This window comes from Agaricus bisporus (genome assembly GCF_000300575.1).
Source record: "Agaricus bisporus var. bisporus H97 unplaced genomic scaffold AGABI2scaffold_1, whole genome shotgun sequence".
Taxonomy (NCBI): domain Eukaryota; kingdom Fungi; phylum Basidiomycota; class Agaricomycetes; order Agaricales; family Agaricaceae; genus Agaricus; species Agaricus bisporus.
Window position 1 is genome coordinate 183653 of NW_006267344.1, and position 13749 is coordinate 197401.

Genomic DNA, 13749 nt, shown 5'->3' on the forward strand with positions numbered 1-13749 from the left:
ATATAGATTAACATAGATAAATGAGGTTTACCAAGTTTTATGTCAAGTTGTAAGAGAAAAAGAAGTAAGAAAAAATGGAGAAAGATATTCGAGCAATCTTCCGAGTCAAAAATTGCTCAGATTGCGATGGCTCGTGCGCTTTCCTCGAGCGTGAGAATATTCCTGGTTGTTTTGGGGGTTTCAACTGGGTCTCATTTCTTGAAGCCCCGTTCCAATTCTCGCCCCATCTCTGTTCCCGCCCACCACTTTCTACGCCAATTTTTCTCAAAACCATTCGTATTTCGTCGACTTTAGCTGCAAATGGCCCGCACCAAGGTATGTTTCTTCTTTTCCTTTTTCATGTCAACACTGTCGTTATACGCTTCTTGTTGTCGTTGACGTTGTGCTCATCGTGTTACCTTTTGTTATAGCAAACCGCCCGCAAATCTACCGGAGGTACGTGCATTATTTTACAACTTTTCTTCTTTCGACCTCATTCTCATTCTTTCTCTGTTTCCAGGCAAAGCCCCTCGTAAACAACTCGCAACCAAGGCCGCCAGGAAGACCGCCCAGGTATGCTCATCGTCATCGTCTAATTGACGATGTGGTGTTTTGGACCTGGATCAATACTCACGCCATGATTTCCTTTTTCAGACTGCCACTGGTGGTGTGAAGAAGCCTCACAGGTTCCGCCCCGGAACTGTCGCTCTCCGTGAAATCAGAAGGTACCAAAAGTCGACTGAGCTCCTTATTCGCAAGCTTCCTTTCCAGAGGCTTGTTCGTGAAATTGCTCAGGATTTCAAGGTGATTTTGGTTTTGTTGTGATGTGACTTGAATGAGTTCTGACTCATGTTTTGTAGACTGACCTTCGTTTCCAATCGTCGGCTGTGATGGCCCTTCAGGAAGCTGCTGAGGCTTACCTCGTCTCTCTCTTTGAAGACACCAACTTGGCCGCTATCCATGCTAAGCGTGTTACCATGTACGTTCCTTTGCTGTTGACATACCTCTTTGCTCATCGCCATCCTTTAGTCAACCCAAGGATCTTGCCCTTGCCAGGCGTCTCCGCGGCGAGAGGTCTTAAATGACTCCATAACACTGTATCATAAAGTATACACTTTTGGTCATATAACGTCGTCTACTGGTTGTCTTGTTTGTTTTTCGATCCCGCGTATTATTTCTCGCTCTCTCTACTCTCATGCCCCCTTTTTGTGCCTGTACCGTTCTGTATGATTTTTAATATTTTCTGCTTATCGCGGCCCCGCTAACTTGATTGACTCACTTGGCTATTGAGGTATTGATGATTTGACTTGGAGTGGGGGTGTGTATTTGTAGAATTTGAATAGAGGAGATTTGTGATGATACTTGATATAGTTTGGTGTTGTGAAAGAGTTGTGTGAGATGCGTGTGTATTGGTGGATTCGTAGCTAGACAAGGAAACGAGTAGACAACCAAAGAAAGATTACGAATTACATAAGCCGGTATCTTAGTTAGTTACCGTAATAGTTGTATGCGGAGCTCTGGATAGTTGAACAATTTATCCTAATTCCTTCTGATAGTTTCTTGGGGACAACCAATGTCACTCCGACTTTCGTTCGATCCGTCAGGGTATCGTTCATTGATTTTATACCGTTACATTATCGAATCGTTGAGAAATGTGGAACTATATGATGAATTGTCTCATGGGTCCCAGGACGTTGTGGACGTAACCGCCATTCAGTGCCTTGTTCAATGTTGGCCACGTCCCCGAAAATACAAAATGGTAATTCATGGGCCATCATTGACAGAAGTGGTTCTCTTGCCCCGTGCTGTAGTCGTAGATAGTGAAGATTCATAAAATAAATCGTGACAAATAGTCGTTGAAATGGTAACCCACGACTGAAGATTGAAAACATCCTAGAATTACTTATTTTCGACCCAAACAATTTGAATGGTCAATCGAGTCCACTGTATTCAACCTCTTGTTTTCCCTCCAAATAACTCGAGGATCTGTTTTGTTGGAGTCGCATGCCGTCCGCCTCACCGAGATACAACTCACTCCGACACAAAAGCTGGTGCTGAGAATAAACTGAAACAGGGGACAGAGCATGAACTTCCAAAACTAGATCTAATCGTCCTCATTCTAAATTGCACGGGGTATAGACATACAAAAAATGCATGTATAAGAGACGAATGGGCTCAATAATTGTCCAGTGAAAATGAAAGTGAAGTATAGAAAGCTCCTGTGGCATGAATGGCTCGCGTACAGAAGTAGTGATGCACACGGTCCTAGTAGTTTGAAGCGTCGATACACTGCTACATGATAATGATGTAAATGGACGTACTGCAGTCGTCAATCCAAAGAAGCCCCTTGTTTCCCTTTCAACCGTCTTCAGGGGGAGGGGGAGAAATGATAGGGCCAATGACGGGCAAGCCACCAAGGATACTATCGGCGGCCGCGCCCAGTTGCGGCGCCGGTGCCGGTGATGCCTCAACGAGAGCGATCATTGTGTAGATAATGGTAGCAGCGAAGAGGATGAATTTCATGATGGACGAGGAATGAGAAAGAAGTGACTCTCGGGTGCGCGATGAGAAAAATGCGTTGACCAGGCTTCTTTTATGCGCTAGAAATTTGTAAATGGCTTGGGCTTGATTTTGGCGGGGTTTTGGGGACGGGTTTAGAAGCAGGTAAAATGAACGGAGTCTTGGCTTCGTGATGTCGAGTGTTGCGGCTAATATTACATGGCGTCCAGCGGGTAGGGGTTGACGGGGATTCCATGTATGTTGAACAGAGCGGAGCGGCGATAGAGAGGTGAAGACGAAAATTTGAAACAGAACACCGAACCCCGAAGAATAGTCCAAGAATGCACTAGTTCTAGCGTTGTTCACTTCAATTCATTCATTGATCTTCGAGGGTTTTTACATGTATTGCAATACAATTGCAACTCGGCGCTCGAAGACCGATCGAAGCATGGAATGTAGTTGGCATGTAGGCTAGACCTAAACTGGATCAGGCGTGGGGCGGTCTGGCTTATCCTGAGTTCTCAGAGGGACGAATACGTCCACACATTCCAGGAGGAGAGTCGGTGACAGAAATCTTTGCATTATATGCCCGATACAACTTCGCCAAGATGATGTTCTCATAGCCCCGCGTCCTCTTCAAGAATGACATCGTCCGCGGGCACACGAGGACTAGTCAAGCCTAGAGTATCTGTAATGGTGAAGTATTAGAACTTCTGCAGAGAATCAATGACTTCAACTTTGACCACGAATCCATAAATTAACTTCTTCGACTTTGAGTGATGCATTAATCGAAGATTGACTCACTAATAAAAATTATGGTATGTTGCCAAGGCTCGCTCTTTGGGTTGACCGTTGAATATAATATTGAATCATGTGCTCATAAGTCCGTGCCTCCGTTTTCGATTCGGAAGTTACTTTATCCGGGATAGCTTCCACCTGCTAGGTAGATTTGAGATTATACAACAATAGATTAGAGAGATCGTCTTTGGAGCCTGAAAAGTATAATCGCTTAAACTACTAAAACTTACATGGATGGATGGGCCAAGCCTATTCAGAGGTCCGGGGAAACCCGGCCCGGTGATGTTTATGGGATGTGTGATCGCGTCATATGTGCTGCAGAAAACATGATCAGCTGAATGACAGTGTCACTTCAACGTCAACACTCATCTTATCACCACCATGCACACCAATGCTAGCAACTTCTCCAGTGTTCCAGTCCTCGATTATGCTTTGCTTTCCAGCGCGGCGGGACGGAATACGTTCATCATTCAGCTCCGACATGCTCTCATCAACGTCGGGTTTCTCTACCTCAAGAATCATTCTGTGCGGCATGAGATTGTAGACAAACTCATGAATTACTACATACCCAAACTTTTCGATCTACCTCAGGAAGCGAAGGATAAAATAAAGATGCCAAATTCGGAGCACTTCCTTGGATACTCACGTTTGGGGACTGAACTTACCAAGGGTCAGGTTGACCAGCGTGAACAGTTTGATTTTGGTACGAAGCATAAGTGTCGCTGGCAGAAGGGAGACCCGGATTATTATCGTCTTTGGGGTCCAAGTCAGGTACGTTCTGGTAGGTCACTCGACACATTCCGCGACGAGCTGACTTTTGTATAAAGTGGCCTGACGAAGAGTTACTTCCTGGATTTAGGGAAACTATGGAAACGTACCTTGAAGAAGTTGAGCAACTTGGCTATAAATTCAGTTCGCTCTTGGCGGAGGCACTTGGTCTCGGGCCAAAGGGCTTGGAACATTTCTACGACACACAGGACATGATGCAACATCGTGGAAAAATCGTCAAGTATCCCGTTATTACAGGGAGTAACGACCAAGGAGTGGGTCCGCATTACGATGCAGGCTTCCTTACTCTTGTTTGTATCCCAAACTTGCCACCACCCATAGACACACTTACAGGTGTTTTATCAGCTTCTGCAAGCCTCACCTCATCGAGGTTTGCAAGTGCAGAATCTCTCTGGGGAATGGATAGACGCTCCTCCTATTCCAGGGACATTTGTTATCAACATCGGTAAAGGTATGGATCCTGGTCGCGTATTCTAGAAGTACTATCGAACGACCGCTCAATTTTGCAGCTTTCGAATTTGTCACTCGAGGCGTTGCACGGGCGACCTCGCATAGGGTTTTATCGCCGAAAGGCGACACGCCACGATATTCTGTGCCTTTTTTTCAGAACATCTCTTTAACCATCAAACTTGTCGATGAAGTTCTTGACTGTGCGTTCTTGCGTATGCAGAGATTATTCAACTACAGCTAACCACCGTGTTTTCATATTCTCCTGAAAGTCCCCCCTGAAATACTCCAGCTACGCGACAAGCGAGGAACGGTTGGTGCAACCGACTGTAAGTTTATCGAATGAACTTTACCCCGCTATGCTTCGTGTAATTCAACACACAATTCCAGCGGTCAATTTTACAGAATTTGATAGGGAACCTTCGGGTCATGTTAACTTGATTGGACGAGTAAAGTCAGTTATTCATTCACGAACAGTCGAATATACCCCTGACGAGATCTTTACAGGAGTCACCCTGATACGGCCGTTACTCATTATCCCGAACTCTTCAACAACATATTCCCTAACGGTCATTCCGGGGGAGCAAGTGCTTATTGAATGCATACAAACCATCTGTTGTAGGATACTGCGACATTACAAGCAATGTATTCTTCAAATTCCATTGGAATCGCGATTCAGTTTGTTCTCACTTTGATCATCAACAGAGCACCGAGTTACTGGTCTCTTGCACACAGGAAGACCTTCTATCATCGGTGTACCCGTAGGGAAAAGGTCAATTCAAAGACTAAGATGTCTCGTTAGAATGTGCCCATTCCTCCTATCAGGCATCAGTCCTCTGCAGCGCAAGAGTCACTAAAGCCACCACCGTCACCAGAAGCACCACCGTTTACTACCAGAGGAAATACTACCGTCACCGGGACCGAAACTCCGGCCCTGCCAGCGTCACCATTACCATTATCATCGCCACCAGGACTGCTACCAGTGGGGGGCGAGCGGGAGGAGCCCCCACTGGCCAAGCGATTTGCGGAGCGGCAGTATGTAACCGACAGCAGTTTTGGAGGAATCGACTGCCGGAATAACTTTGGTGTTGAGTGCATAGTCGAGGGCACTGATAGCGCGCGAATTCGAATCCGAAGTGTTGGCCAATTTGAAGTCATTGGTTTTTCCGCAGAGCTTATTCAATGCCCGAGCGCCCTAATCTGGATTCTCATGGGAAGATAATCATAGCGTGCTATCCCCCCGCCGAGGGTTATATTCTTGGGAGAGGAAGCTACATCCTTAACGAGGTCCTGGATATCTGCGAGCAAAGTCTACGGTCGTTCCGTATGTACGCCATATTGCTATAATAAGCCCTGCTTTCCGAGGTTGGATTCAATAGACCTGATTCATCCTGTCATTGTAAGGTTTTACGTCTTAAACAAACCTTGTCGCAACCAAAACGGAAAGGTGAATTCTCTCACCGTCCCTCCAACATTACGCAGGCTGGTAATCAAGTGCCCCGTCTGGCTAAAACGTGCATTCGGGACTTATTCCAATTCAATCGGTTCCTAACCCGCGGTCTAGCCTGTATGTTGCGCTTAGGTTGTGGAGTTGCGATGTATGTAAAAACTCTCCCAAGGCCAATAATATAGACTTAAGCGAACTACTTCAGGACTAGTGCGTTAGGGGCTTGTTCTTCGGGTTCCCGGTTTCTGTTTGCCTCTCCGTTCGCCACTCTATCGCCGTTCAGCTCCAGTCAACGTGCAGCGAATTTGCATCAATTTTTTATCCATTACCCGCATCACTTCGACATCGAGGAAGCCTGACACCTAACAGGCTCCACTTATTTTGCATGCTTCTAGCTCTATTCTCAAACGCCGCAGAGCTCGTTACCAGGATATAAAAGAGGCTTGTTCACGCTGTTGATTTTTTTCATCACTCAATCCAGAGTTGTATCTTCCTCACACCTCGAACATCATGAAATTCGCCCTCTTCGCTGCTACCGTTGCCTACACGATGATCGCCCTCGTTGAGGCATCACCCACACCACAACTTCCAGCACTTCCTAACCTCGGTGGCGTCGTTGGTGGCCTGCCCGTCGTTGGTCCCGTTGCCGGTGGCCTTCCCGTCGTCGGCCCAATTGTTGCTCCCCCTGCGCCTGCACCTGCGCCTGCTGGGCCCGCTGACGAGCCTTGAACGGGAAACATTAGTCCCTCTTGGATCGATGCGTGAAGTACGTCCGTCTCATTATTGTCGCGTGGCAGTACATTAACGCTTTCAATTATTAGGACTCTGTGCCATACCAAGTTGTTCGCAAGGCTGTCTGTCTCACGGGACTTTCTATACGTCGTTTACATCTTCGTGACTTCTTAGCTCGGGAACTATTGGATCTTTTTTTGTTTGTTTGTTATGTATGCGTCATTTGTATGTCTATATTCCGCACGATATACGATTGCGTCGACTTGGCTATGAATCGGAAGTGTACATTTAACTGACAAATATGTGTGATAAATTTGGATCTGACGAGGACGGCCATTCTTCCGATGTCCTTTATAAGGATAAATTTTTGACAAATCGGGAAATTTGATCCTTCCAGTGATTCCTGATTCCGAGCCGAAGAACTACGTGGGTACGTGGGAATTTTGTGTCACCACAGCCCGAATTAAACAGTATGACCTAAGATATGGATTTGAGGCAACTATGTCAGGACTAGTGCGTTCTCCAACTTTTGTTCTTCGGCTTCCCGTTTTCTGTTTCACTGTCCGTCACTCTATCGCCGCTCTGTCCCGTTCAATTGAGCACCAGAAACCGCGTCATCTCTGAACATCCGACTCTCTCCAATACTTGTCCAATACTAGCGACTTTACTCGGTATCGAGGAGGTCCCGAGCCTGCCCCCCGATTATTAAACCTCCATGAACAATGTTTCTTGCACTTGTATCACCCGTTCCTTTTTTAAGTGCCAGCTTTTTGTGTTGGGGTGAATTGATACAGACATCAAGATATACAGTTTGCGGGCGAGCATATTTCAATTAACTTCTACTCGATCAGCTCAACTTTATTCTCGTCACTGCACCGGTACAGTCATGTTATTCAGCACTCGATTAATTATCATAATTTGACCCGCCGTGAGGTCGAGAATAAATGATTCAGAAATCAAGGGGTAGAACATCCAAGACGAAGGGATATTGGTGTTTCGCCTAAAGGACTCGGGGTTCAGTACTTGTCAGTAATGTCAGAGGATCACACAATAAGACCGTTATACTCGGGCTGGAGTGCACGTCTTTTCCCCGAACATGTCAATGTCCCAAGAGCCGTCACTGAGGAAACTTGATAGATTTCCCCCGGTGACACGGTATTCTCATCTATCTACGGTCTGTTTAAGACTACAAAACACTCCAGGAATAGCCTCACTATTAATCAAAGGATGTGCGCAACAAATCCGTCAATACGTTTAACGCTTCCACCGAAACCTATCAAAAAACAACATTGTAGACGTGTATGACTCCATCGCCATCTTAATTATATCGGACATCGAATTCAAGTTCACCACACACATTTATGAATCAAGCGTAGACTTCCGACTTATGAGCTGAGTCATCGCAATCGTATATCGTGCGGAATATAGACATACAAATGACGCATACATAACAAACAAACAAAAAAGATCCAATAGTTCCCGAGCTAAGAAGTCATGAAGATGTAAACGACGTATAGAAAGTCCCGTGAGACAGACAGCCTTGCGAACAACTTGGTATGGCACAGAGTCCTAATAATTGAAAGCGTTAATGTACTGCCACGCGACAATAATGAGACGGACGTACTTCACGCATCGATCCAAGAGGGACTAATGTTTCCCGTTCAAGGCTCGTCAGCGGGCCCAGCAGGCGCAGGTGCAGGCGCAGGGGGAGCAACGATTGGGCCGACGACGGGAAGGCCACCGGCAACGGGACCAACGACGGGCAGGCCACCAACGACGCCACCGAGGTTAGGAAGAGCTGGAAGTTGTGGTGTGGGTGATGCCGCAACGAGGGCAATCATCGTGTAGGCAACGGTAGCAGCGAAGAGAGCGAATTTCATGATGTTCGAGGTATGAAGAAGATATAACTCTGGAGTGAGTGATGAAGAAAATTAACAGCGTGAACAAGCCTCTTTTATATCCTGGTAACGAGCTTTGCGGCGTTTGAGAATAGAGCTAGAAGCATGCAAAATAAGTTGAGCCTGCATGTCGAGTGATGCGATTAGTCGGGACAGGCGTTTAACGGTAGTCGACGCGAATTTATGGTGCACATTGACTGGAGCCGAACGGCGATAGAGTGGCGAAACGGAGAGGAAGACAGAAAACCGGAAGCCGAAAAAACAATCCAAGAACGCACTATTCCTAACATGGCTCGCTTAAATCCATATCTTGACAGCAGGTTTCTAAAAATACCCCAATGCAACGTTCCAACATGTAGGCTAGACTGGACTAGAAAGAACGCGTATTGTTCTCAAACAAACGAGTACGACCACCCATCCCAAGGAAGATCATGAAGCAAAGTCTTTGTGTTATATGCCCAGAACTGTTTCGTCGAGATCTCCTCGTAGATAACCCCCACTAATCCCATCTTATTCAAATTTGGCAGAGTCCCAGGGTGGGCGAAGAGGTTAAGATAGTGTCTGCCGACTGTCAAGTAAACCTTCTTCAAAGCAGGAAATCGCGTCTCGTCAGACAACAATTGATCAAATTCGTGGAAACACGAGTCGACGGGAAACCCTCCAGGAAACAAGGCATCGAGCCTCTCGATCTGCGGCGTTGTTAAGAATTTGATGTGAAGTTCTTCTAAATAACACGATTGTCGACTGAGTTGACGGAAGGTGTGAATGAGCCAGCCGAATGAATTAGGATAAGTCCCAGATGCAGGTTTTAGCATGACAGGACACTTGATTGCTAGCGTGCGGAGCGTCGGAGGGACGGTGTATTCAATCACATTTCCATTTTGGTTGTAACAAGGGTTTGGGTAGGACGTGAAACCTGAAAGACGTGATTGGTCAGTTTTAGTCTAACCTCGGGAAATACGGCTTACTATAGCAATATGGTGTGTATACGAACGACCATAGACTTTGCTTGCACATATCCAGAACCTCGTTCACGGCCTCCACTTCTTTAGATTCATCTCCCAAGAACAAAAGTTTCAGCGAGGGAAACACACTATGTTTCTCCTCCATCCTACCCATGATCATCCACAAAAGGCACTCGGGTAATAGCCTCTGCGGAAAAATCAACGACTTCAACTTGGGCCACGCATCTACAAGCCCAGCTTCATCCTCAACAAATTCAGTTCCGTGAACCCTCAACGTTTGCACAGAAGGCGAACACGTCATCAAGTAAGAAGCCAAAACACGCCTTTCTTCTAGATTGAGCTCCTCCAGCACAGTACTGCGCCGTAACACGTTGCGTATGATATCTTCTGTATCCGACAAAGGATCATCTCTGTACCGCCTGAGAATTGTTATTTTCTTCAAATTGTGCGCTGGAATTTGTTCGAGAGCCGAGATGAATGAAGGATCGGGTGTGGAATGGCCTGGAGGGGGGAAGCATTGCAATCTCAGATGGCGTACGTGGGAAAGAAGGTGAGAGTGAGCAGGGCGGAGCAGCCATGAACAACGAGTTTCAGCATTCACGTTGGACTGCTTTTCATGAATTTCGCGACCCGGAATTGTAGTAACAGGAAACCGGAAAAGGGTAATATCGGCGAAAAGATGCTGCTGCACGATATGTCGGAGAGTTGCGCAGACGAGAGCACATCGTTGCAGTGCAGCAAGGTCATCGCGGAGGTTCGATACTATCTCATGACAGAGCTCGACCGGCAGGAGGGGTACTGGGGGAGCAGACATGATGGAGGGGTGAGATGCATCGTGGGAAGCGAAACCAGTCATTCCAGATGTTGTAACTTACTGATGTTCTGTCCCCCCGCATATCATCCATATGTCAAACAGACTTTCTTCTCTGACGAACGCAAAGTATCCCCGGCCGATTTTTTTTGCATAATTTCTATTGTACTCCTGATGACCCAAATATGTAATTTTATTCCAAGTCAAGGTAACAGCTCGTGTACAAGCAGATTCGAAAGAGGTGGCAAACATATCTTTTCGACCCTAATGGAGCGACATACTTACCGCGGTCCCTTATATCATACCCCGGTGCACCAAACCCCCGTGATCATGTTTCCCTCGGTACTTGTTTATTATCTTGCCGGTTCGTTTCATTGTTGAGCGTAAAGCCTGGGACGTGGTCGAAGCATGTATCGCAGCATTGAAACTTTATCGCTCTTATCTGGATCACCATCGCCACAATGAATTCCCACATGATCGTATTGTTTTCCATGAGTGCTCACGGGAATCAGCGCTCCGATGTAGGCTATCTTCTGTGGCTCATCAAATTATCAAATTGTCCGCGGTCCGCTTCGGAAGACGATACAGGGCTCGATTGAAAATCTTACTTCCGACATAGCAGAAGCGCGCAATTCGTCAACTGGATCGTCCTGGGTGATCATGAGAAATGTATATTTTGCACCGGTTGCTCCCCGAGCCATGTCGCTTTCTTCCATGAACAGGGGTCGAATTTGACAATATCGGTACCCTCGAAACTAAAAGTTCGTAAACAGGCTACTCCCCTGTTCGTGGACGGGCTAGTAACAGCTAGTAACCGTTACAAGGAAACGCAACGTCTCATGGTCCTTCGGCCGATGTTATACTGCCACGGACCGCGCTCATCATGTTCGAAACGTTGTATGCGTCGTGTCAGGCACAAGTGTTGTCATGTGTACCACTATAAGGAGAAAGATTACTATACTCAATTTCTGAATTCTCGAAGCCAGTCAAACGCCCAGCCAGCCCTCATGATCATGAGTCGTATACTATATATGTAGTATCCACTTGCTCAGTCAATGCGACAGCTGCGTTATGATCAATAAATAGCCATGACACTGCGTATCTAAATAAATGATAGTGTCACCCAAACGTCATCTTAGGTCCATCAACCCACTACAATTGAATGAATCAAAAGACAGAATTAAATTGACAGTGGAATTAACTTCTACGGCAGTTTTTTTACAACAAACAATCTAGTACAGAATATTTTGACATATTAGATGCAAGAAAAAGTATGAGGGAAAGAGCAAATGAAGAACAAAAGTGGTGGGATATTTTGGTGCTGCGATGTCAAAGGAAACTGTGCAACCTATTCAAAGAGAATTGAAACCGAAGACCTGGGAAGCCAGTATCCGATACTATAGAATTCGTCATAAGAACAATCTCCTCTTTAGCCAAGAGAATTGAAAAGTCAACGTGGCATTCCGGCTCGTATTTTGACAATCGGATTATGAGAAGGAAGATTGAATTGACAAATATCTTCGAATGTATGATGGACGTGGCGTCACCATATCGGTTACAAGTGGTTCCAAATTTGGCATTCGCCGATGATGGTGATAGGGGGTATGTTGAGTCTTGATTCGCCATGCCGGGCGGTCCATAGGAGTTGAGAAACGTGTGTTGGGGTATTGGTGTAGGATAGGAATGATGCATAGAGTAAAAAGCGAACAAAATAAGTATGTTGAATTTAAGTGAGTGTCGATGGGATAAATTGGTAGCTGTGCAAATGGTATAAGGGGAACGAAGTCCGCGAATGAAATGTGTATCGGACTTGAAGTCTGTAAATAATAATCTAAAACGTGTCAGAAAGAAGAAGGTTTGGGTATATGAGGAGCTTTTACCTTGGTAATTAAGGCCATCTATCATGCGGCCACGGCATACATTTTTGATTGTTGCAGGCGGAGTGTCATATCCTGGGCATGCCCCTCACTCCGCATTTCATTATGCTGAGTCAAAATCCTTTCAAGCCTCTTCACGGTCACATAGATTTGACGGAAAAGTGCTCCATGGAGCTCTTGTTCAGTTGACAGGGGAGCCACCGCAAGTTCGCTCTGAAGCTTTTTGTAGCCGGCGGTGATAACTTGAAGCATTGCACCAAGTACCGCTTCCTCCTGTTCCGGGTCGGAGAAGACGGCGGCGGTGGCATAGATGAATTTCACGATTTTAGAGTCCGAAGGGAAACCGTGTGTTAGCGAAGAGATGGAGAGACAGAAACATTGGAGGAGACGATGATGATCACGGGTATCGACGTTGGAGTACTCTTCGCTCGTTAGAACCCGTAAAAGCGCCTCGCCACTGATGGCTTGAGATTGAGAATAATATGGGTCAATGATGGACTTCAACCTCATATTGACTGTATGATGACTGAGTACGTTGCATGCTTGTCAAAGATGAGGTACATACGAAGGGTTCCCGTCACAGACAGGGATAAGAGACCAAGACGAGTGAGGTTTTGTTGGCTACGCTCAGGGGACATGGTGGATGAGAGTACAAGTAAAGGACTGAGAGGAGAGTACGAAGAGAGGAGAGTGCTTTACACAGGAGTTGTACGGTAACGAATAGGATTGATCACGTACTGATTATATAGTACGACGTGAATGCAGATTGGATAGTCATTGACTACATCTAAAAGTGATACCAGATTCGAGATATCTCCGATGGGCATGGATGACCAAGGAGTTGACTCACACTGCCACCCACACCCCAGTCCGCTCGGTCACTTAACAAACTTCCAAAAACCACATCGGAACCTACCCTCCGGTCGTTTGAACTTATAAAACAGAGCGGCATAAGTAGTAAAATTGGACTTGAGGTCAGAACGCTCACTATCGAGCTTGGATATCAACTTTTCAGTCTTCAGATGCGTTGCTGTGGGCGACAAAACCTTGCTTGGTCATGGTGACCCATCACGTGGCGGTCGGTGACCGAAATAACCGCTTCCGGCCGCGTCCGCAGAAGCCCCATAGAAGCATTTGACCACAACTGTCAACGGCTGAAAGGTGATCACAAGCTGATGACAACCTAGTCGGATGAAATGCTTCACCAACAATGTTTATTCCGTGATGAATGTTGCATGAACGTTTGATTAAATTGGCGCGTGGGCTTGGAATAGCTTGTTACTCGCTCTAGCCGTTTCAAATCCATCACACACAGCAAAGATTTCCCAACGTAAAACAAAATAAAATATACAAAAAGCTAATAAACACAAGCTTGAGACAACTCCTTGTTTGAATTCCGTCAATGGTAATAAATAATACTCATGATCAGTCACAGGAATGGGGGCCATCCTCGGCATTGAATCTGAATCAACAACGGTTTCCTTGGCATTCATTAAACATCAGGACC

General features: G+C 46.0%; 6 protein-coding genes across 6 annotated transcripts; 2 read left to right on the plus strand and 4 right to left on the minus strand.

The window, feature by feature from the left end:
- Positions 1 to 300: 300 nt before the first annotated feature.
- AGABI2DRAFT_139997 (histone H3) lies at positions 301 to 1060 on the plus strand (the record flags this gene model as incomplete). The annotated part of the gene is made up of 6 exons (XM_006453768.1): positions 301 to 315; positions 411 to 435; positions 500 to 552; positions 634 to 783; positions 840 to 958; positions 1009 to 1060. 6 exons carry the CDS (start codon positions 301 to 303, stop codon positions 1058 to 1060), a joined length of 414 nt encoding a protein of 137 aa, XP_006453831.1.
- A 900-nt stretch (positions 1061 to 1960) lies between these two features.
- On the minus strand, positions 1961 to 2697 carry AGABI2DRAFT_189191 (hypothetical protein). Its single transcript, XM_006453769.1, is given in 3 exon segments — positions 1961 to 2244; positions 2301 to 2321; positions 2340 to 2697. The coding sequence occupies 3 exon segments, from the start codon at positions 2500 to 2502 to the stop codon at positions 2099 to 2101; spliced, it is 330 nt and encodes a 109-aa protein (XP_006453832.1). The 5' UTR covers positions 2503 to 2697; the 3' UTR covers positions 1961 to 2098.
- A 960-nt stretch (positions 2698 to 3657) lies between these two features.
- Positions 3658 to 5186, plus strand: AGABI2DRAFT_196377 (hypothetical protein; the record flags this gene model as incomplete). Its single annotated transcript, XM_006453770.1, has 7 exons — positions 3658 to 4047; positions 4104 to 4355; positions 4411 to 4516; positions 4575 to 4715; positions 4785 to 4841; positions 4903 to 4966; positions 5020 to 5186. 7 exons carry the CDS (start codon positions 3658 to 3660, stop codon positions 5108 to 5110), a joined length of 1101 nt encoding a protein of 366 aa, XP_006453833.1. The 3' UTR covers positions 5111 to 5186.
- Positions 5187 to 6393: 1207 nt separating this feature from the next.
- AGABI2DRAFT_189193 (hypothetical protein) lies at positions 6394 to 8592 on the minus strand. The gene is made up of 2 exons (XM_006453771.1): positions 8373 to 8592; positions 6394 to 6644 (listed from the first exon to the last, which is right to left on the minus strand). The coding sequence occupies exons 1-2, from the start codon at positions 8569 to 8571 to the stop codon at positions 6502 to 6504; spliced, it is 342 nt and encodes a 113-aa protein (XP_006453834.1). The 5' UTR covers positions 8572 to 8592; the 3' UTR covers positions 6394 to 6501.
- A 123-nt stretch (positions 8593 to 8715) lies between these two features.
- Positions 8716 to 10376, minus strand: AGABI2DRAFT_175606 (hypothetical protein). Its single transcript, XM_006453772.1, has 2 exons — positions 9558 to 10376; positions 8716 to 9505 (listed from the first exon to the last, which is right to left on the minus strand). The coding sequence occupies exons 1-2, from the start codon at positions 10366 to 10368 to the stop codon at positions 8982 to 8984; spliced, it is 1335 nt and encodes a 444-aa protein (XP_006453835.1). The 5' UTR covers positions 10369 to 10376; the 3' UTR covers positions 8716 to 8981.
- A 1521-nt stretch (positions 10377 to 11897) lies between these two features.
- AGABI2DRAFT_175607 (hypothetical protein) lies at positions 11898 to 12946 on the minus strand. Its single transcript, XM_006453773.1, has 3 exons — positions 12808 to 12946; positions 12246 to 12757; positions 11898 to 12196 (listed from the first exon to the last, which is right to left on the minus strand). Exons 1-2 carry the CDS (start codon positions 12878 to 12880, stop codon positions 12267 to 12269), a joined length of 564 nt encoding a protein of 187 aa, XP_006453836.1. The 5' UTR covers positions 12881 to 12946; the 3' UTR covers positions 11898 to 12196; positions 12246 to 12266.
- Positions 12947 to 13749: the final 803 nt, after the last annotated feature.

What these genes read in the sequence shown, in the direction of transcription:
- AGABI2DRAFT_189191 (XM_006453769.1), bottom strand. Translation starts at nt 2,502, where the DNA reads ATGAAATTCATCCTCTTCGCTGCTACCATTATCTACACAATGATCGCT. An exon ending in TCTTTGGATTGACGACTGCA is followed by an intron (nt 2,245 to 2,300) that starts GTACGTCCATTT and finishes TCAAACTACTAG; the next exon opens with GACCGTGTGCATCACTACTT.
- AGABI2DRAFT_189193 (XM_006453771.1), bottom strand. Translation starts at nt 8,571, where the DNA reads ATGAAATTCGCTCTCTTCGCTGCTACCGTTGCCTACACGATGATTGCC. An exon ending in GCCTGCACCTGCGCCTGCTG is followed by an intron (nt 6,645 to 8,372) that starts GGCCCGCTGACG and finishes GTGCAGGCGCAG; the next exon opens with GGGGAGCAACAATTGGGCCG.
- AGABI2DRAFT_175606 (XM_006453772.1), bottom strand. Translation starts at nt 10,368, where the DNA reads ATGTCTGCTCCCCCAGTACCCCTCCTGCCGGTCGAGCTCTGTCATGAG. An exon ending in ATACACACCATATTGCTATA is followed by an intron (nt 9,506 to 9,557) that starts GTAAGCCGTATT and finishes CACGTCTTTCAG; the next exon opens with GTTTCACGTCCTACCCAAAC.
- AGABI2DRAFT_175607 (XM_006453773.1), bottom strand. Translation starts at nt 12,880, where the DNA reads ATGTCCCCTGAGCGTAGCCAACAAAACCTCACTCGTCTTGGTCTCTTA. An exon ending in GTCTGTGACGGGAACCCTTC is followed by an intron (nt 12,758 to 12,807) that starts GTATGTACCTCA and finishes GTCATCATACAG; the next exon opens with TCAATATGAGGTTGAAGTCC.